Source organism: Chanos chanos, chromosome 4, assembly GCF_902362185.1.
Source record: "Chanos chanos chromosome 4, fChaCha1.1, whole genome shotgun sequence".
Taxonomy (NCBI): domain Eukaryota; kingdom Metazoa; phylum Chordata; class Actinopteri; order Gonorynchiformes; family Chanidae; genus Chanos; species Chanos chanos.
Window position 1 is genome coordinate 18,897,565 of NC_044498.1, and position 22,791 is coordinate 18,920,355.

At 40.2% G+C, this 22,791-nt stretch overlaps 3 protein-coding genes across 5 annotated transcripts in view; 2 read left to right on the forward strand and 1 right to left on the reverse strand.

Moving 5' to 3' along the window:
- mfsd2b (MFSD2 lysolipid transporter B, sphingolipid) overlaps positions 1–5,914 on the forward strand; it is a 14,971-nt gene extending 9,057 nt beyond the window's left edge. Inside the window, exons 7-15 of the mRNA XM_030772150.1 lie at positions 596–777; positions 1,857–1,947; positions 2,652–2,773; positions 3,108–3,191; positions 3,297–3,380; positions 4,003–4,112; positions 4,815–4,958; positions 5,208–5,384; positions 5,869–5,914. Coding sequence (XP_030628010.1) covers positions 596–777; positions 1,857–1,947; positions 2,652–2,773; positions 3,108–3,191; positions 3,297–3,380; positions 4,003–4,112; positions 4,815–4,958; positions 5,208–5,384; positions 5,869–5,914 — 1,040 coding nt within the window. The remainder of the gene's footprint in view (positions 1–595; positions 778–1,856; positions 1,948–2,651; positions 2,774–3,107; positions 3,192–3,296; positions 3,381–4,002; positions 4,113–4,814; positions 4,959–5,207; positions 5,385–5,868) is intronic.
- A 1,193-nt stretch (positions 5,915–7,107) lies between these two features.
- Positions 7,108–11,334, reverse strand: wdcp (WD repeat and coiled coil containing). Its single transcript, XM_030772938.1, has 3 exons — positions 9,442–11,334; positions 8,426–8,546; positions 7,108–7,280 (listed from the first exon to the last, which is right to left on the reverse strand). Exons 1-3 carry the CDS (start codon positions 11,332–11,334, stop codon positions 7,108–7,110), a joined length of 2,187 nt encoding a protein of 728 aa, XP_030628798.1.
- A 1,552-nt stretch (positions 11,335–12,886) lies between these two features.
- Positions 12,887–22,611, forward strand: fkbp1b (FKBP prolyl isomerase 1B). 3 transcript variants are annotated; one of them, XM_030771733.1, is made up of 4 exons: positions 12,887–12,967; positions 14,774–14,821; positions 21,697–21,809; positions 22,028–22,611. In XM_030771733.1, the coding sequence occupies exons 1-4, from the start codon at positions 12,931–12,933 to the stop codon at positions 22,154–22,156; spliced, it is 327 nt and encodes a 108-aa protein (XP_030627593.1). In that variant the 5' UTR covers positions 12,887–12,930; the 3' UTR covers positions 22,157–22,611. The 3 variants fall into 3 exon arrangements, with proteins under 3 accessions (XP_030627593.1, XP_030627595.1, XP_030627594.1); XM_030771734.1 differs by having other exon boundaries at positions 12,898–12,971; positions 14,778–14,821; XM_030771735.1 differs by lacking the exon at positions 14,774–14,821 and having other exon boundaries at positions 12,890–12,967.
- The last annotated feature ends 180 nt before the right edge of the window (positions 22,612–22,791 follow it).

The window sequence follows — 22,791 nt, forward strand, 5'->3', positions numbered from 1 at the left end:
ATCAATTAAAAAAAAAAAAAAGCTCAAACCGCAATTATTTTTCCAACAGCACCTTTTTAATGTGAGTCTTCCAAAGATTGATAGCAGGGGAAGGCAATCCTCATCCTTAGAGGCTGCAGTGTACACAGACATTTGCTTTAACACAAAACCAGGGGTTGGCTAATCAGAGTATTTGGAGGCCTTAGAGCAGGGGTGGGCAAATCCAGTCCTGGAGGGCCGGTGTCCTGCCGGTTTTTGTTTTCACCTCTTAGCTACCTGTTGATTTTCACTTTGAAAACAGGTGTGCATGCTCTTCAGCCAATCAGAGACTGTATTTAGTTGGTCGACAAGAAAAACAGCAGGACCATGGCCCTCGAGGACCAGATTTGCCCACCCCTGCCTTAGAGTATTAGAATCAATTTAAATTATGACTGCATCAGAATTTTGCTGAACTGTGGCCCTTCAGGGTGAAGAAAGCCTTCCCTGAGTATATAGCATAAATTATCTGATTATGTTTTTGTACACTGTTCTGCTTGTATTATTCATTACAAACATTAATCTGCAGTTGATTGTGAGACAGACCAGTGTATTTACATTTGTTTGGACTTTTCGTCAGGGATGACGATGGAAGTTCTGGGCACACTGCTTGGTGCTGCTATCCAAGGCCAGATTGTAGCTAAAGCACACACTCAGGAACACTGCCCCCATCACAATGTGACAGCTGCTCACCTGGGAAACGCCAGCGGTGCTGAGGTCATCAAAAGCCTGGCCCAATCACAGGACTTCCTCTCTCACGCAGTACGTGTCCCTGCGCCTTGTGTAAAAAGACAGTTCAAACACAATTGTCGCCATCTCTCGCATTTTTATATGTTTCTTATTTGATCAGTTTTAAAATTACAGTGAAGACGTGAAACTTCAGACATTACTCCAAAAAAGCAAACTGTTAGTTGCAACTTGTTTATGTTTACTCGCAGTCTAGACTTCAGACCGGAAAGAAAAATATTCACGGATTTAAAGGGATAGACCAACAAATGTAAACATCAAACTGGCAGAATCAACAGAGATATTTGGGTTGGGGGATGCGAGTGGTTTAAAGAGTTATTTTCAACAGTGAGGTACCATATCCCAGTGGCAGTCATACCGGAAATGTCACCACACCAGTGTTCCCAGGGCCCCGGTGTGGATGCTGTGGCAGCGGTTTAGGAGGAGATGAATTGTGACTGTACAGTTGTGCAAAGGGGATGTAGCTATTTGAGGCTTGACTGGTGCCACTCCGGAGTGAGCTGGATGAACTGCAGTGGGGTGGCGGTCCACACCACACGTTTGCCCTTTCTAGCCATTTTTGTGTCGTCGTGCATTCCTCCGTGCCCAAAGCAGAGGGCGTTAGGTTGTTTGGGTGTGCCCACCAGCTCCTTGAAAAAACTGTCCCTTATTTGATCCGAAGAAGTAATGAAACACTATGCCTCAGTGCATGGAAAAACAGCAAACAAGTCTGAGGTTGTTTAGGGTAGTGCAGTTCCTGTTTGGGGTAAATAAGTTGAGACGTTCCGCTTTTTTTTTAAGGGGGAGTTCAAAACCAAATTGAGCCGCTCAGTGTTTACAGTGAAATACAGTATGGTGTCTGGCACAGCAATTCAATCAAACAAATAATTTTAATCATTGTAGCCATGGAACTGACAACTGACAACTGACAACTGACAAATCAACAGTGCTCTAACCCCGTACTTAGAGCAGAGCCGCAATAGATACAAGCTTTCATACTTCTTTAAATTCTGCAAAACAGAGCGAAAGTATAACTGTATCAAACAAAGGGGTAGAATTATTTTCTTTGTTTGATGTTTTTTTTTTTTTTAATGATCTCTCTCGCGGTCTCACAGAAGGAAGTGTATATGATTGCTGCTGGGGTGATAAGTGGACTGTTTCTCATCTGTACGGTGGTGATGTTCCTTGGGGTTAAGGAGAAAGATGGTGAGTGTGTGCTCTTACCGCGTGCTCATGTTCGATCAGAGGCGTATCATGTTTCACTATAAGCTTGTTATCATTTGGAATGGTAAATTATGCAGTCTCTCTCAGCGCCTCCCGGTTTTCATGCACAAAAATGCTACATGTTGGACATTTTGAAAAGATCAACCTTGCTTTAGCACTGTGCAAAAAAACTGAGGTTGTTTTTTTATAGTACTGTACTGGTATTCCTGACTAGCTGTTGGAAAAAAAACGTGTTCCCACAGTACATTTTTTGGGCTTGATCGTGACTTGCAGATCCATGCCCAGTCATGCAACAATGAATCTGTTGCCTTTTCATACACTGTTAAATGTGGAACAGGGCTGCGGTTGGTTTGAGGTGTCTGTAGCACTTAAATTAAATGAAAATAATATGTTCCTTCATCTAACCTCTTCTTTTGGTTAGCTCAAATTAAAGAATTGCTGTCATTTGAAGAAATAATAACAGTTATGGTCATTTTATTTGCTGGAAACAGAATTGTTCTTTTTTTTAACAATCTACTGTATAACTGTAGACTTTTATAAGTTTTTGTTCAGATGTCTTGGCTTTAGAATGAACAACTTTTTTTTATGTTAAAACATTTGTGATGTGCCAGTCATAGGTAATTAGTTTTGGATATTAGTAACATATACAAATGATGTTGGTAAAACTGTCTCTTTTTCCATTCTAGATCCATATGCACCGAAGACGGAGAAGACGATTCCTTTCCATAAGGGCTTCATTTTAGTAATGAGACATGGACCATATGTCATCCTCACTGCTGGTTTCCTCTTCATATCTGTAGCCATCCAGGTAAAGATCCTTTTCTCCATGGCCGGGTTCCAGAATAGGTACTACTCAATATTTATCTGATCTCTGGAGAGAACATAACAGAGAGCTGGCAAAAGCAAGAGAGACAGATATATAGATAGGTAGATAGGTAGAGAGAGAGAGAGAGAGAGAGAGAGAGAGAGAGAGAGAAAGAGAGAGAGGAGGAGTCAGACAGAGACAGAGACAGACAGATAGACTCTTATTACAGCCTGATTAATTCAGGTATTGTTGATATTTTTCATTGTGTAACACACTGCATAGTTCTTTTCATAACAAAATATATTTTCTGATCAATGTTTTTGCTTTGTTTTTTCAGCTAATTCAGAGTAACTTCGTCCTATTCTGTACATATGCTGTGGATCTACAAAAACACTTCCAGAACATTGTGCTGACCATCCTGGTAAGTTTTCAAACCTCCCCCCTCCTTTCCTTTGAAGAGTTGAGTGAGTGACTGATTGAAAGAATTAATGAATTAATGGTTTCTTATAATCCACTTTTGCGACAGATATCCGCAGTGGTGAGCATACCATTTTGGCAGTGGTTTCTCCAGAAGTTTGGAAAAAAGACTGCAGCATTTTGCGGCATCACTGTAAGTTTTTGTAATATGTTTTCCATCACCTGGTCTGAGTTTGCCTTTATCTACCTCAGGGCTTAGTGAAGCTTTGTCTGGAATGCCTCTCATCCAATGTTTCTCAGTCCATTCCTACAGGGTCTACTTTGATTCATAGATACACTCTCTGTTCATTTTTCAATTGTGAATTTGCTATGCAGGGAAATGGTTCTTGTAGAAATAGCCAAAATGAGATTATCAACTCCGACATGAGCTATTAATTAATGAAGGTAATGACAATTTTTCAAAGATAAGATTAACAAAATACAACCCAGTGACACACTAGTATAATACACTATGGGAATATTCAACAAGTCTCTTTAATCTGCTTTCACGATGGATCAAACAGTAAATGACAGTGCCAAAAATAGTGCCTCTTCAAACACAGCAAAATCATACCTCATTTTGACTCCTTGGTCTCTCATTAAGATTTAAAAATAGGGGCCCCATTTTTACTAGATTCAATTTTTCACTTCAAACATTCAAATTCATTTTTTTATTTATTTATTTTTTTTGATGCTGGTACTGTGATAGGAACACACATTTATGTGTGGTATCTGTTGAATCTCTTCTTGATGTCTCTCCTGTGTCCTTTGTCTAGTGGATCATGCCTTTCACTGTGATGCTGGTGATCATCCCCAATGTTACCGTGGCATACGTGGTGGCCGTGTCCTCTGGCCTCAGCGTAGCTGCATCTCTACTGTTACCATGGTGAGGCATTACAAACATACTGATTCCACTCTCGTACAGAAATGCTACCGTTTATTACACAATAATGACATAATTACAGACCTCGCAACAGATTTATTGTTATGGGCTTAAATTAATACACGCGGCACTGATGTCTGGCCTATTATCAGAAGAGGCTGTGGCCAAAACCACTTATAATTGTAGCAGTGCAAGTAGCGGCAGACCGAGAGGTAGTAGAAGTTGTCATAACAGTAGACAGAGGGGCAGTCATACCAATAGAGGTAGTAATAGTTGTAGCAGAGCTTAAAGCAGTAGTAGTTTCAGCAGGACTGGTAGCTGTAGTCCTACACACAGTTAATAGTAGGTAGTACATGACAGTAGTTTGTGCTGGTCAGAATTGACCGTATTTAGGTATGTGATGTCATGGAGTTAAATGTGGGCTTCCCTTATATAAAAACCCAGAGAGAGACACCACAAAGGATGTCCTCAGACTCTTATCTAGCCATCACTGCTTTCTATAATAATTATCTTTGCATTCAGGTCCAATTGCTCAATATGGCGCGGTCATGTTTTATTTTTGGATGAAATCGTTCTTGGTAATGGACAGGAAAACTCCTAAATGGGCCGTAATATAACTTTTCATCATGTTTGTCATTTTCTTTTGATGTGCCCTAAAAATGAAATTTGTCATACAAACTTTCTGATTCATTATCTATGTCATAGGTCAATGCTCCCAGATGTTGTGGATGATTTCAGGCTGGCAAACCCCAACTCAAAGGGTCACGAGGCCATCTTTTATTCCTTCTACGTTTTTTTCACTAAGTTTGCTGCTGGAATCTCTCTTGGTGTGTCAACGCTGTGTTTGGAGTGAGTAACCTCTGTGTGTGTAGAATCAGTTAGCATTTCATAGTATGACATTGGATATGAACATCACACGTATATCTCAAACTCTGAATTATATCTTTTCTCATAAAAGAGCAAAGAGCAAACTAGTTTTTAAAATCAGTCAGAGACGAAAAGAATAATCAGGTGCTGAATGACTCCGTAGCCCTGAGTTTGAAACCATGTTTGTTTCTAGATGTGTCTGACTGTGTGTCTTATACCAAATGACTGCAGGTTTGCTGGCTATGACACCGGTGCGTGTAAACAGCCCCCTCCAGTGGTCTATACACTGAAGCTCCTCATCGGTGCAGCTCCTGTTGCTTTCATCATCACTGGCCTGATGATCCTACTGCTCTACCCCATCAGTGAAGACATCCGGTTACGAAATAAACTCGCTCTCGAGGACCTCAGGTATACAGCCTGACTTTTCTCCAGGCAGAAAACATTCACCAGGTTGATTAAAAATGGATTCAAAGCATTAATAAATTAGTTACTATTTAATATGGTCTAAAGAATAAGACTTTATGTCACAGGTAGACTTTCCTCTTCTTGCTGGCTTTTCACGATGCATAAATATTTCCCAGGTTGACTAAAAATGGATTCAAACCATTAATAAATTAATTACTATTTAATATAGTCTGTAGACTATGACTATATATTGCAAGTAGACTCTCCTCTTCTTGCTGTTTTCATTCAGATCACTGTATCTTGTATATTTTTGTTTCCATCAAACCTCCATATCTTAGTTTGGCTGAAAAGTGCACACACAGAGCAGCATGGTCAGAGATGAAGAGTTCAGACCTACATAATAGACTGATCACATGGTTATGAAACATGTTCATCAAGTGTTAAATGTTTCCTACTTTGTTTCCCTCTTTCTCTCTTTTTTTGACAGGACACAAGGCTTGGGCTGCAGATCAGAGAACCTGAGTACTGCATAGAACTTTCATTATCAAAGCCTCATATTCCAGTCTGGCCCTGGGATGTGTTGTGTTAGTGTATATTACACTGTGACAAAGACATCTAAAATATTATTTATGTTTTTATGTAAACATTGAATTTTTCCCCCCTGCATTTTCACATGAAGTTTTGAGGTTTAAAAAACTGATGATACAATATAATGGACCTCATTTATATAACCAAATGTAGGGCATATAATCTTATTGCAGTTTTCCTTAAGGTCAATGTTTGGATGGGATGATACTTGCTGTATATATAAACTGCACAAGAATGATCTGTACTCAATAAACATTACTAGTCTTGGGTAGTAAAGGACTGAAGAACGACCCTTATACACACATGCACGATAAAAAGCAAAAACAAACTAAAAGTAACTCCAATGTAATTCTCAAAACACTATAACTCAGTATAATCCATTGTAGTACAGCTGCACTACACTGTACCACTGGCTGTGCTCACGAGCATCAAAGGGGACATTCTAACCAACAGAACCAATAATATTCTAAAATATCCAGAAACTGTTGTGAAACTATGCAATGATGAGGATGTTACACAAAATCATACTGCAATAATGTGTGTCACTTTTGGATACTAGGTTCTATCAAACAAATCTAACAGCAAACAGCTCATCTGTGCCATGTTTATTTTATTTTATTTTATTTTTTGTTACATAGCAATATGCATAATGAATGTCATTCTTCAGTACCGGTTCTTGTCAAGCTAGATAAATCAGGAAATTTTTATTTGAAATATTAAGTTATTAAATAATAAAATAATGTAACTGACCATAAAACAGGTTTGTATGAATAGAGTTTATTTGAATCTCATTCATTCCTTACATACATAGTATGGGTTTTAATCTATTTGAGGCAAGCCAAGAAAGCAGGCACTCATATATTTATCTTTCAGACAAACGAAAAACAGGACAGTGTGTCTTTGATTACACATATGCAGCAGAAATGTAACAGTCTACATAAAAGCTTCTGTACTGTAAACATCTGCGACAAGAACTTCTTTAAAAAATATTTCTTTTCTGGAAAAAAAAAAAAGTCTTATAATAACAATGGTAAATAAACAGCCCTTCCACATATGATCTTAGTCATGCTTTCTGTCTCACAGTCACGCGCAGGGGGTCAGTGCGTCATATGGGGAACATCAGTAACGTTGCCGTTTGTTATTTTTCCGCAGCGGGAGACGCTGGGCTATCCGGCGGCAGGTCCTCTGAGCAGTCTGGAGGCCTGAAGGGAGATTTCCTTTTGGCATTCCTGATAGTTAGCTCTTCCTTAGACTTAAACTTCAGTGGTACAAAGCCATCAGCGTCAGCTACTAGGACAATCCACATTGGCCCTGCAGACAGCAAAGTACAAGTCTGATCATGCAATCGAACATGTAGTGCACTCGTTTATATTTATCCCATTTGGAATGGTCATTTCCCCAGTGTAGAAAACTACTAGTACCAAAATAACATAAATCTATACATATTAGATCCATCAAACTAATGCAATGGCGCACTTTCAGATATTTTACTATCTAATTATCCATACTCATTTTTAACCCCTTATGTTCTGTTCAGTTCAGCTTTTTATATAAAAGACAAAAAGATTCCTCCACCTCCCCCACAATCCACCTTCCATTCTAAACTATCGTCTAGGTGTAAATTCTGAGTGTTATGTGCTTTGTAAACATCATCTGCAAAAATGCAGGCCATAATAGGTCCTGTAAGCTGATTGGGACGTAAATCTTCAGATCCGATCAGCCTCCTTAATCCCCTCCTATTTTTACCTCTGCCTATTAAGTCAAGCCAGACAGTGTTCAAAAATCTCTCAGGGACAAAGAGACACCAAACAGATTCTTACAGCTAATTATGAGCTCTTGCGTCCAGTTTTGCAAAGTATTTGCAGTATTTGCTGCTTGTAACCCAAAATGTGTTTAAAAAAAGAAAGAAAAGAAAAAGACAGGTTTCACCATCTCTCATCAACACAGATAGGCAAAATAGCTTCTAGGAAAAGAGAATACCCTCTGTCAGAGTGACAGTTCTGACACGACTCACATTGGCTACACCTTTGACTTTACAGAGTCTTCCACAATTCGGATGTTCCATTTTAGCCTATATAAGGATCCCACCTGCCGAGTGCTGCCAATGTGATGATGCACATTGGCTGTTCTGCCATGTATGTAGAAGATATCACTGAAAGTCAAACTCCTGATGACCTCTTGCTACTGTTTTATGCTTTAGCATACTAGATAAGAGGTGGGTTTTCCACTGCCACGGTCTCAATCCCTTACTGACTTCACAATGTAAATGCCATTAGCTACAGAGTTGTGGCATGTCTGAATGATCTGTTCTGTGTGGTCCATATAGAGTGAGTGATTTCTGGTGTATAATGAGGCAGATTCAGGGCTTACATGTCAGTGACAGGTCAAAACTAAAATGGTCCAGTCACAGTCACTAATAATGACTATGTAACAATGTTGGTGAATTAGGGTTTTACCATGCATCATCTCCATAACAACCAAGTTAAAGAGCTCCTGAAGCACTCGCAGGCGGAGTTTTCCGTCACACAGCAGAACTGGTCTCCTCTCATCAATATACACATTCTCTGACAACTGTTTCTGTGAAAGGGAGAGAGAGAGTAAAGAGAGAGGGATTGAAGTCAATCTCAATCTCATTTACACTGACACTTAAGATTTATCCAAACAAAGTCAAACAACCTGTTAAATTGCTGCCTAGTTGGACATGAACTGCAATGCTCGAGAACGTGACTGCTATTCATCATACTGCTCAAAACTGGTTTGTCTTTTCTTAATACAGATAATATGGTGAAGTCATTTTACTGCGATGACAGTATGCTTAATTTTTTAGTCATTAAGCAGTTTTGCGTTTTTTTTTTTTTACTTGATTAGGCCCATTAGTCTGTGAAGGCAGCAACAGTACAGCTGAGTCAAATAGTACATGTGTATTGCATGAATGCTCGTCAACACCTGCGTTAGACGCACCACAATCCCAACATGAGTTACATAACCCCGGTCAGGTGAGACAGTGCTGCACAAACTTGTCACTGGATCTGGATGGTGCGTGACTAACCACCTTTAGACAGTTCCTGCCTGATCATCAATATCTCATCAATCTGACAACTGCTGACAAATAGATGTGTGTGCCTTTAGAGAACAGTGAACACTGAATTATTACGCAACCTCATTTTGAACCTGTATAAAGATTCAGTTAAATTCACTGAATGAAGAAGTGTTATAGGAATCAAACAGCCATATAATTATTGTAGTTGTCACTCTTAGAACATTTTTAGGTTATGATAACAAAGAGGAATAAAAAAAATCTTTAACAAGTGCAATGATCATACAAAGTATCCACACCTTTGGGATGACTGGGCTGTATGATTTCCATGTATAACACAATAAGGCAAAAGATTTACTCTCCTCTCTGTTAAGGTTTCCTCTAGGACATTCATTTGATCATAATTTTTCATATAGAAAGAACTCCAGTGCATACCTGACACGTTACATTCACATATGGGGGATCAAAGGCAGATGGGTAATTTTCTATGGCCTTCTTCCCATTTTGAGCACAGTCCTTCATTTCGGTCAGGCACTGCTGCACCTCAGTGAAGCGGGAGAAGAGTCGTTCCAAGTTCTGGGTGAGCTGCTCCAAATTCTTCTCTTTGGGAGGGCAGCTGTTCCTCGGGGCATTGGGATCAGTCTGTGGTTTCTCCGAGACCTCATACCTGGGGGAAGGAGGTCGGCTGGTTTCCCGGCTGGCCTGGCCGGTCACTGCTAGCGTTGCCATGCGACTGATGTGGTCCATATCGTACGTCTCCATGGCGATAGATGAGGCGCTTGAGGAGGCTCTGTCGGAGAAGTCTGCCGAGCTGGCCATAGGACTAGGCTCAGAACTGCGCACCTCCTCAACCAATTTCCTCCTGTTACCCGGTGAATGGATTACAGAGCCTCCTGGAAGCACTAGATCCTTTATTCCAAGATGCTCCTCTTTGGAATAGTTTTCAGAGTGCCTTCTAATCCCATGGAAGCTATTAGGGGACTCTGGTTTCTGAATCACGGGCAAAGTAGCCTCCTCATCGAAGATGAGTTCTTTTGTCGCCAGCCTTAGGATGTACTTGTCCGTGTTGGATGACGGAAGAAAAGCAGGGTCATTGGACTTCTGTCGGCCAACCATCAGCAGGAGCATCTTGTTGTTGATGAAGCACACTCCTTTGGGCCTCTCGTTTTTTTGCAGATGTATCTGTTGGACATTGGGCATGGCAGACGGCGTGATGCTGTAAACCAGAACCATGTTGCAGGTGTTGGAGGCCACAGCCACGGTGCTCCCCTTTGGGTCAAAAGCAATTATATCTGGAACCAGGATGCCGGGTATGCTAACTTTACGTGTGGTGGTAACCTTGCGCTCGTAGGTGACCAAAATCAAATGAGATGAATCCTGACCCGATCCAGTCAGGTAATCTCGTCGCCTGAGGTGAATGAGGGGGCTAGGATCAGATTTTCTGTGTTTGGCCAGAATGTGGGTTAGGTCTGTGGGCCCAGAGGGGGACATGTAGCCGGGGTGAAAGGAGCGGTCAAAGTCGAAAGATCGCCTCCTGATATCCACAGAACAATCCTCGTCCGCCATGACAACAGGGGACTGCTGAGAGGCCAGCAGCTCTGAATCAGTGGGCAGGTCGAAGGCAATTCCAGCATTGAGCCCACAAATCTTATCCAACGGCAATTCTGTGGCGACTGCTATCTGGGTTTCGTCTGTGGACTCGATGGCACAAATGTAGCCTCCCACATCGAAAATGGGACAGAAAGAGCATGTGACAAGGCTCTTCTGAATATCGTTCCAAATGTAGGAATGCAGGGCACTGCCAATACCAACCACAAGCCGGGTTCCATCTTTAGTCCAGCAGGCACAGTGGATCAGGCCACTTCCCCGTATGTCTGCCTTGACCCGCCGGTTGTCCACGCGGACGGAAAACAGGACAGACGCGTCACGTTTGGTCAGCACAGCCAGTATGTCCTGTTTAGGGTGCCAAACACACCCCTGAGGTAGTAGAGGAAAAGGTTCGCTCATCTCACATGTTTGTGAGCACAGTAGTTTGTTCTGTTCCAGAGCACTGAGCTGAAGTTGCCATACTGTTATATGCTTCTTGTGCTGGACAGCAAGGAGAGCCGGAGAGCCAGTGCAACAGAGTGGCCCCCAAAAGAGACCAAGAACATGCTCAAACTGTCCAATGACATTTGTGTCACCGAATTTTGGCTCCCCATTGATAAAGTAAAACGAAGTCAGGCAAACCTGCTTTCCATCAGTCCAGGCTATTCCATGAACAGGATGTATGGCTTGATGCAAACTGTTTAAACCAGTCCTCAAAAGCTTGGCTTTCCCTAGATCCATACCTGCACTTTCAGCAAATCAAACGGAAAATGGGGGCAAAATACAAAAAAAAGTTTCCTTCTTACAGGACTTCTGATAAACGCTGGACACAGCTTTGTCTCAGCACACGACCAATGCCATTATATACTAAGAATAGGCAAAGCCTCTTCACTCCCTAATCCTGTGGGTGTGAGGGAGTTCTCAACGACTATGACCGGATTAGTGTAACGTGACCCTAACATGGTCGGTTCGGTTGCAGACTAAGTTGCCCAACAAGTTGGCCATTTTCAGCATAAGTAAAGTATAAGACTAGAGTAGCATACTTTCACAGCGTCGCTATTCTTAATAACTTTACTTCATATTATGTGTCAAGGATTCAATTTAGCTATCACTGAAGCTAAAGTTACTTCAGATATTACCATGCTTAGGTTGCGGCATAGCAACATCATTGGACTGTTAGCAAGCAGTGACTTTGCCACTCTAAAGTCGCTACTGAAGCAGTAGCGAGTAAGTTAATAAACAAAGCTCGCTAAGCGTTTAAATGTTTTATGAAAAGAGGACGCAAATGTTTATACTTAAAGATACATTCTGAAGATGTACTGTTCATTCTGAAGTTTTATGTCAGCCGAAGCACGATGTATTCACGCTAGCCCGCGGAGATATTTGAAGTGACGGACAAGCGGAAGTAGCGACAACGATCAGGTCAGGCATTCTGGGACTTGAAGTTTTAAGCACATAACTTGCCGACATACTTATAAAATTGAACACCAGGTGTCATACATGTACTGAAATCTAACCGTCGACATCGTGCAAAAACTCAAGTGAATAGAAATAACTTCGACTGATGTTTACATTATTTACATTAGTTATTTTTTAATTCTTGCTTTCCTTCCAAACTAAACTGCTTTCTTTCTCACTGAAACAAAATCCTACAACCGATATAAGATATATTATTAAATGTATTTTAATGTAAGTTTAAAGCAATATACTCTATAAACTTTAAATTTTGGAGAGTCATATAAAATATTTTTTAAAAAACATTTTATTCTAGAATCATATATTCCAGCCTACTGTGGTCCTTATCATGCTGAGCATGTCTTCCAAAATCTTCTGAGTGTATTATTCTCGTAGCTATAGAGCATACTTCCACAGCGGTCAAAGAAAATAAATCTCTAACCAATCTCTACATGACATCCCAAACGTCGCCTGTTTACCTTAATAAAGCCAGGCTAAAAATATTTATCACTAGTTACTGCCACTACTGACAACAATTAGAGATAAGTCATCATGCCTTTAATGTCTCCCTAAAAACACATAATATTCGAATCCTCATTTCTACCATGGTAACAGAAATGATGAACACTTGACAGATAAACTTTCGTTATGTCGATAAGTAAATGTTTAAAGTCAGTATATAAGCAAAGCCGAAAACCGAATGAAGGGGGGGTCGCATACTATGCCAGCTTGTATTTCACCATGGGCACTGTATTACAAAATACAGTGGGACCAGCCGCTGATTCAGACGGACATGTGGGTGGAGTACTTTGTATCGCAGTGAAGCCTGGGTCCCAGTCATCAGCAAGCCGTCTGTGTTTTAGGAACCACCGCTATACCATAATGGGTGTGGAAATTGAAACAATATCTCCAGGAGATGGTAAGTTACAAATATTGTACGCGTTTTCTTCAGACAACATCGCGGAATATAGAATACAGAGGACCATCTCTTTTGAGATGCAGGGTGTCCGTGAGCCGAAATGCTGATTATGAGCTTGCTAGCTCAGTAGCTAGTTTTCATAGGTTCTGGAGGATCTTTTCTTGCATTTTCGGTGCCCACGTCTTGCTTTGCCCAAGCTAACTGAGCAGCGTTTAAAGCCCATAAACACAGTTTTTAATTACCTTCCTTTAGTCGCTTTTCTGATAGAGCGAAACGATTAAATCATGCAAGAACATTACAATATTTCATTATAGATGTCCATAACGTTACAAAGGGCTACCAACAACAGCTATTAGGTTAGTCAGATATACTGTTCTGATATATTCTTTTCTGGACAAACGTTTCATACAGCTGGCTGTTGTACGGTAGTAGTAAGAGTTAGGGAGGATGACTTATTTAGGCCAATAAAGGCTAATTGTTTTGTTGTAAAGAAATTGTTTACGGCTGATACTACTACCATTTTTACTTTCCTCCACTTCCAGTTTCTGCCATGGAGTAACCTAGACGGTTCTCCGCTCTCTTGGCTGACTGAAATGGGATGACAGTTGCTCACCATTCCTTAAATATAACAATTATAAACAAATCAACCGCCGGTCACCTATTTCAGACAGTTGCTTCACGCTGAGACGGGGTTATTTTTAATCAAATAGCTAGACTCTTGTTCTGTCTAGACAGAAGCTTTGTTGAGGGGTAATCCTTGGCTTTGTAACTTGCTACAGTTGGCAATGATTTTCAAAGACGACCACCGGTCGTATTACACGGCAGCACAAACCTTATGCTGCCATATCAGCCACTTGTTGCACTGCTTAACGGCGCACAGTGGCATGCTGACAGTTTTCATGGAAAAAATGGCAACAATGAGCGCCAAATTAATTTTTAAAATCCGAATTGTGCGATTAACCTCAATCCTCATCATGTCACGAGAGTTACCCGAAGTTAACAAAGCCATGCCTTTACAAGGGTTTATTTAAGAATAACAACCCAGCCTGTTTTTCTTTGTTTTTCATCCGCATGGTAGGTGTGTGGAAAATCATGGAGAAACTGAAAAATTTTAACGTTAACAGTAGCTATTTTTAACAGACTGAATACTCATGCTTTACATTGGCTTAAGTGTTATGCTGAAGATGATTTATTAAATGATAGGCTTACTTAAAATATATTGAGTCTATTTTCTTTGAACAAACTTTGATCATTAAAATGTTATTACCGTGCTGCTCGTTTGTCCTTTCACTCATACACTCGGATATGAAAGGATGTGATCTTGTCCCACCCAGAAACCTCACACAGATCTATACAGAAACTAGTGCGCACACACACAGAGTGATATGTTGACTTAGATGATGGGACATAGTTGACAGTACACGCTTGGAACCTTTATATACATTTGGATAATTTGAATGCATTTTTTTTTTTACTCAGAATCAGATCATTAGGGTTGTTTGAATAAAATTAAATTTCTAAGTATCCTGAAGTTTGGTGAATTTTGAATGTGTCTCAAATCTTTTTCCTTAAATCATATCTGAGGTGTGGTTTCCCTTAAATGAAGTCTGGGAATGCATCCGCAGGCCTAAGGGTCAGGGTTCAATATCCTCCATCCAGAATTTTCTTTCATCACCATGTTGAAAGATATTGCTTGTGCATAGTTTGGATATTAACTCTGCGTAGCTCCAACATGCCAACTTGATATTAAGTTCACCTGTCATCAATCATTCATTTATTGACTGTCTGATTCTTTTCCCTTAACAGGGAGAACCTTTCCAAAGAAGGGCCAGACATGTGTAGTGCATTACACAGGTAAAAAAAAAACACCTCCCATTTTGTTCTGTTCTTTTTTTTTTTTTTGATGTTTTGAAATGAGTGTTCCTCTGTGTTTGGCTTAAAGGCATTTTCAGTAATAGAGTTTGTTTGCCTTTTAGACTTCTCCTAGACTATCAGGTCAGACAGACAGGAAACAGGATGTCGATAACAACATTCCATCTCCCCATTTAATGTATTTTTTCCCCCTGCAGTTTGTGAGTGCCCTTCTCTTTCTTAATTCACACACAGCAGAAAGCACAGTGATTTAACTGTTCAGCGCTCACTTTCTCCATCCACTTCCACTGCGAAGACTCTCTACATCCCTCTTTCTTGTAGTCTGTTCAGTAAGCATGCTATGCTGTTTGTGATTACTCCTTGAAGGCTAGGCCTGATACATTTCAGATAAGTGAAGCTTTAATGGAATAGGATGGTACCAGCGTGAAATTAGGGTGCCGTGTTTGCCCTCCCAGCTGTGTGTCTGTGTGTGGTCTTGTTTGTATACCCAAATAATGATGGGATGCGTAGTCTTCTATCTGATGTTGATACACTTGTGGTGTGATGATAATTTGTGTCGAGCCTGACTGTCTTGAGTCTGGTAGCCTTGTTCTTAGCGTGTGGTTAATACCCTTTTGCTTTCTAGCCATAAAATCACTTCAGACATGTAGTTTCCCTGTAACATCTCCCTAATGTTGAAGAAAAGTCATCAACTCAAGAATGGCCGATAAAACACTGTATATTTGTCCGTTTAAAAGTTTTCTACTGTTATCTCATCTGGAACAAAGAAAGTAAGGCAAGGAAAATTCCAGTTTCTTTTGTGCTAGCATGACTAAGAGATCTGGCCATGTGAGACTGGGAGATGTGCAAACACCTTGGTGTCAGGCAGTTTTTGTTGTAATGCCTTGCGTTACCCATGGGGGTTCATGACCTCATTTTAATGATGTGGACCGTTTAGCCTCAGGCTGTAGACCTGCATTGCAGACAGACTCTACATGAAAAGCATGAGCAAGGGCCTTCATTGGCAAGCCCTGAATTGTACTCATTAGACCTAAGTTCTTATCTTGAATAAAGAACACATGTAGGTAGCACTTAGCTTCCCATATTGTTTGTTTATTATGCAGGTTAACACCCTCTTATCTGTTTTCTGATCTCTCACAGTAGATCTCTCACTGTGGTTTTTGCCCATTGTCGACAGTGCTGGCTGTATCTAGTCCAGTCCACTGCTATATCAGCAGTAGACCTGCAGTGCTATATTAAGTAGTGCAGGGACTGGCTGCTGGGGTCTGCAGTGAAGTTGACCCTATTAGCTGAGTGCTAATGCGTAGTTGGAGCTCTCACTCTAGCTCTGGTCAGTCCAAACAGCCTACAGCTGTCATCACCAAGCATTAAAAGAATGACTGCTCACTACAAGTGGTCCTCTTTAGAAACTGTAATTATGTAATGGGAATGACTATATCATGAAAAAACAGTCACTGCTAGCAGAACTCTAATGGTTTTCAAATAATTTTCAGAGGAATTTCTTTTTGATTACTTTCCATAAACACTGAAGTGAATATCTTTGTAACTCATTTATCAAGTTATTGTGTGATATATATATATATATTTATAATCTAAATCATGCTCATAAATGAGCCATTATTGATTTAATGTGGTTATAACACTCAGTTTTTGAACTTATACAAATATACAAAATCTGATTATGAAAATTATATCAATGCTCAGAAATAGGCTCGTTATTAGTCAGTTATTTTTAGATATCTGTGGTTTCCTCATATGCTGTCTCTGTTCAGTGTAAGAACATGGGTGAAGATTACTGCCAAGTCAAGGGTTTTTGAAATGGACAGGAGCTCATCTCATGCTTGTGATTCACACTCCTGACAACCATAACATCAGAGTGGAACGTTTTCGACTCTTATCGTTTTTTTCCCTGGCTTTTGTGAATCTCATGAAGGTGAACAAATTTTCAGCTATCGCTCAAATCCTCAGCAGCCAAAGCCATTTCATCTCTTATGAGCACCTGCCTTAGACTTGCCCAGCAAATCAGTGATCTCACTCTCACTTCTATTTCATGGCTTCATTGTGGGCTCAGAGGAAACCATTTAGCCTCCTCTGGCTCCATTATGGCTCTATTTATAACAATGCTCACACTCAGAATACCGCTGAGTCCAGACAGGGGCTACCGTGATTGGTAGGTTCGACCTCCTTGAAGTTCAGAATGAAGACTTACTGACGGCTTTGTAGATGCCACACACGCTCTCTTGTGACCAGTTAAGTTCTCCCTGACCAGGAGTGAGTGTGTTTGGGGGTCAGAGCAATGATGTCATTTTTAAGTTGGGATGTCCCCTTACCCTTAAGCCTGTGGTTATCCCCATTTTCAGACTCCGGCTGGCTGTTAAGCCTATTTATTTTCACTGGGTAGAAGACATTACAGACTCAGTGCCGTTAACTGCTGAGAGTAACCTCTACATGTGTAAAATATTTTATAATTGATTTTTTTGTTATTTATATCTCTATTCATAAAATGCTTAATCAATTGAGTTGCTTATGGTTGGTTTATATTCATATATGATTGATTTGTGTTCATATGTTTATACTCATTCAGGCATAGAATGCGTAATGGAATGTTTCATTGATTAACTCCGCAAACACTGGAACACCTGGAATTAACTCCGAAGATATGAAATGGGAAATGATTTGCAATTACAGGACAGAAATATGTGTGATGAAGTTACATTTCTGAGACAGCACTGTCTGAAATTACAAAAAAATTAAGTTACATTAAACCATATAATCATATTAAGTAAAATAGATTCAGTTCAGTATAGTTGGATTAGTAATAATATCCTTGATTAAAATACTACTCACTTTGCTTTGCAAGGATGAAACTTCACCTTACAATGATTTGCAGTCGCATTAATTATTCAGTCTTAATTTTGAAGCTGCCTCTCAGCTTCTACTCAGACATTTAAAATAACCACACTGTGTCCAAAGTGTTGGGTCTGTGTCCTCTGCACAGAAAACAGATTTACATTACGTTTCATGGAAATCGGTTCAACATTTTGTAATTCCAGCTCCAGTTCCAAGTCTGTGGCCCCCCTGTGGGTTTCCAAATCAAATCCAAATTGATGTATTCATTCATGACTTGACCCCAACCCTTGTACATATCATCTTGTGTCTTTTATAGACATAGTAAGGGCCAGAGAGAGAGGGGCAGGGAAGAGTCAGTGATTTCTCTATCAGAAGGAACAGAGTTCAGATTGCAGTTGGAGAGCAGTATAGACTAGCAGGCAGCCTGCCTCAGCGGGTGGATAAATTTAGAAGAGAGATAATTGGGCAGAATGAAGAAGTAGCCTGCCCATCACTAACGTATACATTTACCGCACTCCCAAGATACTCACACAGCCATACATCATTTGTCTGACTCTATGCTTAGAATCTGGTTCATTCAGTACATGACCGTTTCTTCGTAAAGCAGGACACTTCTCCCACGTATCTGTCGTCTCAAGCGAAAAGACTGTTGCTGAAGCTGTAAAAGCAGCTTTTGAACCACTGTGTGTCTCATCTCCATTTTCTCACTACGTTGGGAACGTTAGCTGTCCGTTTTACGCCGTCCTTTCCACACATTGTTTTGAATGACTACGGCTCCACACTACAGCTACGGCTCCTTACACCACTTCTGTGTTTGAACGCTGAAACGCGCTAACATGTCTATGGGAGTGCTCTCTCACGCGCTGATCTGATTACATCTGAACCCATCCACCGAGGAGATTGGCTTTTGACTTTGCCAGACAGATACTGTAAAGAGAGGTATAAATAGATGAGTGCATCTCATTCTCCTGATTGGGCTGCTGCTTCTCTGAGCTCTCACGCTACTTTAGTGTGTCTGCGACCGCAGTGTGAAAGAGGCCACACATTTTTTCCAGTGGAGCTCCCCAGCTCCCCAGCCTAGGCCAGGGTCTGAATCTGACCAGCTAAAACCTGGACAAGTATGACCGTCTTATTGAGATCCTGCTATTTGATTTGAAGTGTTTGCCTATAACTCCATAACTCCCTAAGGATCTGGAAGAAACACTGCTGTGTTTCCAGGTCTCTTCTTCATCTCTCACCCTAACAATATAGACCCATCTCAAAGTCCAAATCTGAAACCTGAAACCAGTAATGTAATACGCTTACAACCTTTCTGTCTCCATGTTGTAAATGTATGTTGGACTTTAAAAAGGTTTAGTGTCATTTTTTATTTGTGAGAGAATAAGAAGATCGATTCTTATTACACAGGGTGAGATCAGCTGTACATTGAAGTTGGACTAAGACGTTGCAGTTGGGAGAAGCCTTGGCAAATGTGCTTTCTTGGAAGCCCCTCGTCCTTCTAAGTATAGTGGGAGTGAAAGGGTAGACACGACACCGTACGAGACTCATCTTTTAGAACTGACAGCCTCTCATTCCTCCTTCCTGTACCTGCAAGCTGGCTACAAATGTCACCAGTGCTGGATGACATTCTGAATCGATCCGTCTCACGTTTCTCCCTGCAAACACAAATCTTGTTGGCCTGGCAACATTGTCTTACCCTGACTGTATTTAATAACATATAGGAATGAGTTTGAAGTAATGTTAAAATCAAAATGTGAAACATATTCGACCAAGAAAACTTATAAGGGGTGACTTTTAACTTCATTAATTTGAAATTTTCTCATATAAATTCAGTGGCTAGTTTATCAAGGACACCAATAAAGAGCTCTATCAAGCTGCCTTGTTCTTCCAGAACAGGCTGAATTCTTCAGGGAATGGATTCTGCAGGGTTTCAAAAATATTGGTCCATGCTGACAAAATGGTGTTTCCAGTTGTATGGTAGAATCATGTTGTAAATGGCCTGTTTCTTCTAATCCCAGTACTTCATTAGGCTGAGGTCAAGACACTGTGCGGGGCATTAAGGTAAAGGGAAATCACTGTCGTCATGCTTCTAGGACTTTGCTTATATCATTTTTTTCTGATATAACACAATCTTTTTAACATAACATGTTGTCCAGTTGGAAGCATCCATGTGACAAAGGTTAGACTCTGGCCATGAATGGATGCATCTGGTCAGCATCGATGTTTAGATACGCTTTCGGAGTTCAACCATTGGTCAGTTGGCATCAAGGTACCTGATGTGTGCCAGGAAAATATTCTCCGGACCATTATACCACTACCACCAGAATGTCCCACTGACACAAGACAGGACGGTTCATGAACTGCTGCTTACGTCAAATTCTGACTGCCATCAGCAGCGTGCAAGAGAAACCGGTACTTGTCAGACCAGATGATGTTTTTCCACTTCTCAGTTTTTCAGCGCCAACGATTGCGCACTCACTGGAGACGTTTTTCATCTTTTTTTTTTTTTTTTTTGACTGACGGCAGTAGAACATTTGCATGGTTGTCTGTTGCCATAGATGTTCATTCATGACAAGAACTGGCAAGCTGTGGATTCTGAGACGTTGTCCTGTTATACCGTGCCATCATTTGCCTGATTGTAGCCTGCCCGTGAGGAGGAGGGATTCTTGTCATTTTCTTTTCATATCTGTCATCCGCAAGGTGTTTTTGCCCCCAGTACAATCATTAAGTGGATGTTTTTGTTGTTGTTGTTTGTCCCACCGTTGTCAGTAAACTCTAGACTGTGGTGTGTGTGAAAGGCTCAGGAGGGCAGCCATTTCTGAGATAGTAAAAACGGCATGCCTGGCACTGACCGTCATACCAACCATCAGCCGCGCAGGTCACTTGTTTAGCCAGTTATAATATTTAAATAAATAGTATCCGAATCCCTTGATGCTCGTCTAACTGCTTTATATAGCAAGTTATGGTAACATGAGCACTGTCTGTAAGAGCGAACTATTTTCATAAATGGCATGGTATACTTCATTAACTGGTCACTGAGCATAAATTTTATTAACCTAACCAGTATGTGTGAACCAATGTCTGATGATTATTACACAAAGCTGCAGACAGATTCAATGTACATGCAAGGCTGCACGTGTTATATGTTAGTCTATACAGTTTGCAAGCAAAAAGTGACCTACTTAAGCCTCAGAATAATCCTTGGAATGAGGCCAAAGTGTTTTTTTTTTTTTTAATCTCACGTTTCTTTGTTCATTTGGATCAGAGTGCTTAGAAGGTCTTCCAGTTCACAGAAGTATTCTTTCCTCCTCTGGGCTTAGTTGAACTTTATTGAATATTTCACTTTTTCTTTTCTTTTTCTTCTTTTTTTACATTAAATTTAATCTCATCTCAGCAGAAGAGATGGTCGGTCACATTCTGAAAGTCAGTGCTTTCACTTGGCCCATTTCTGAACATCCTTTTTAATCCAATTTTCTCATTTTGAAGCATGTTTCTTGTCTTCTTGACATAATGGACTGGAAATGCTGACTCATTGTAGGCAAAGATGTGTACAAAAGAAGTTCTATTAATTGATGATTAGTAACGGAGAGTAGTCTTTTTGTGTAGTAAATGAACTTTATTAAAACACTCTGAGGTATGTAGCTGTGAGATGATAGTACTGATATTAACTTTATATATTTTATTTTACTCTTGCGAATCAACATATTTTTGAAACCTAAATCTCAGAAAATAGAAAAGATATTCTTCTCTGAATGACTTTTTTGTAATGATTTCTTAGGGATTGGTTTCCCTTTATATTGAGTTAGCGTTAAATCAGGTCTAAAACAGAAAAAAACCCCTGCTCACTGAGACCTTTACATCTTTATTTAAGAATTCATCTCGTTTAAGAGGATTGTCTTTTCTTGTAAAAGAGTTCTTTTAATCACGTTTGACAGTTAGAAGATATGGTGAGTTATGGGTACATGGGTTGGAAACATTTTTCACATTAGATTGTGAATGTGTTGCAGGAATGCTGCAGAATGGGAAAAAGTTTGACTCTTCCCGTGACAGAAACAAGCCCTTCAAATTCAAGATTGGACGACAGGAGGTCATTAAAGGTTGGGAGGAAGGAGTTGCACAGGTAGCGTAAACTTAATGGTTTTATTCATTGGTCTGTTGCATGATGAGCACATCACATTACATCTGTTTGTTTATCTAATTTTATCTCATGTACAGTTTCAGATGATAATACAAATTGTAATAAAAAAAAACATGAAAATTAAAATTTGAGGGTAATGCAACGTATTAATGAATGTTATGTTGTCTGTTCATTTGATGTGCATCTATGTCTTATATCAGATGAGCCTTGGTCAGCGAGCAAAGATCACCTGCACGCCAGATATGGCCTATGGAGCCACAGGTCACCCAGGGGTCATTCCGCCCAATGCCACCCTTATATTTGACGTGGAGCTCCTGAAACTGGAGTGAATCACTGTCAAAGGGCAAAGGTCACCGGGTTAAGGAGAGAGACAGAGAAACACTAGCCCCTGTCAACCAAGAAGGAAACCATTCAGTTGATTTTTAGCATCATAAAATTAGACAGTCAAAGGATTCATCCTCTGCTTAATTTCCATTCTTTGTCTTAGATGCCACCTAATGTTCTTTTTTTTTTTTCCTTCTTCTTCTTCTTCTTTTTTTTTTACAGATCATTGAAGTTGAGCTTTATGTGGTTATGTTTGGCCATAAGCAATGTTCTGTTTTTCAAATTAGGTTGTACATTTTTAAAGATAACATGTGAATATGACATAGAAGCATCAAATCAGATATATCTTTGGATTAAAAGATTGAAACCACTGCCTTACTGAATCCCAGAGTGGAAGTAGGGTATTAGAATACAAACTCCTGTATTTTGACGGGGCATTAACAACCACTGTCTGCATTGCCACTTTTGATAAAATTCTGTCCTGCTGAATGATGCGTATTATATAATCTTTAGTATATATTTTATATACATATGTATATCCCTTATACACAATTGCCGCAAGGTATAGTACATAGGAAAGCACAGCAAAGTGATGCCAGGAACAAAATGAATACTGTACTTTGGCTTCTATGAACGTTTT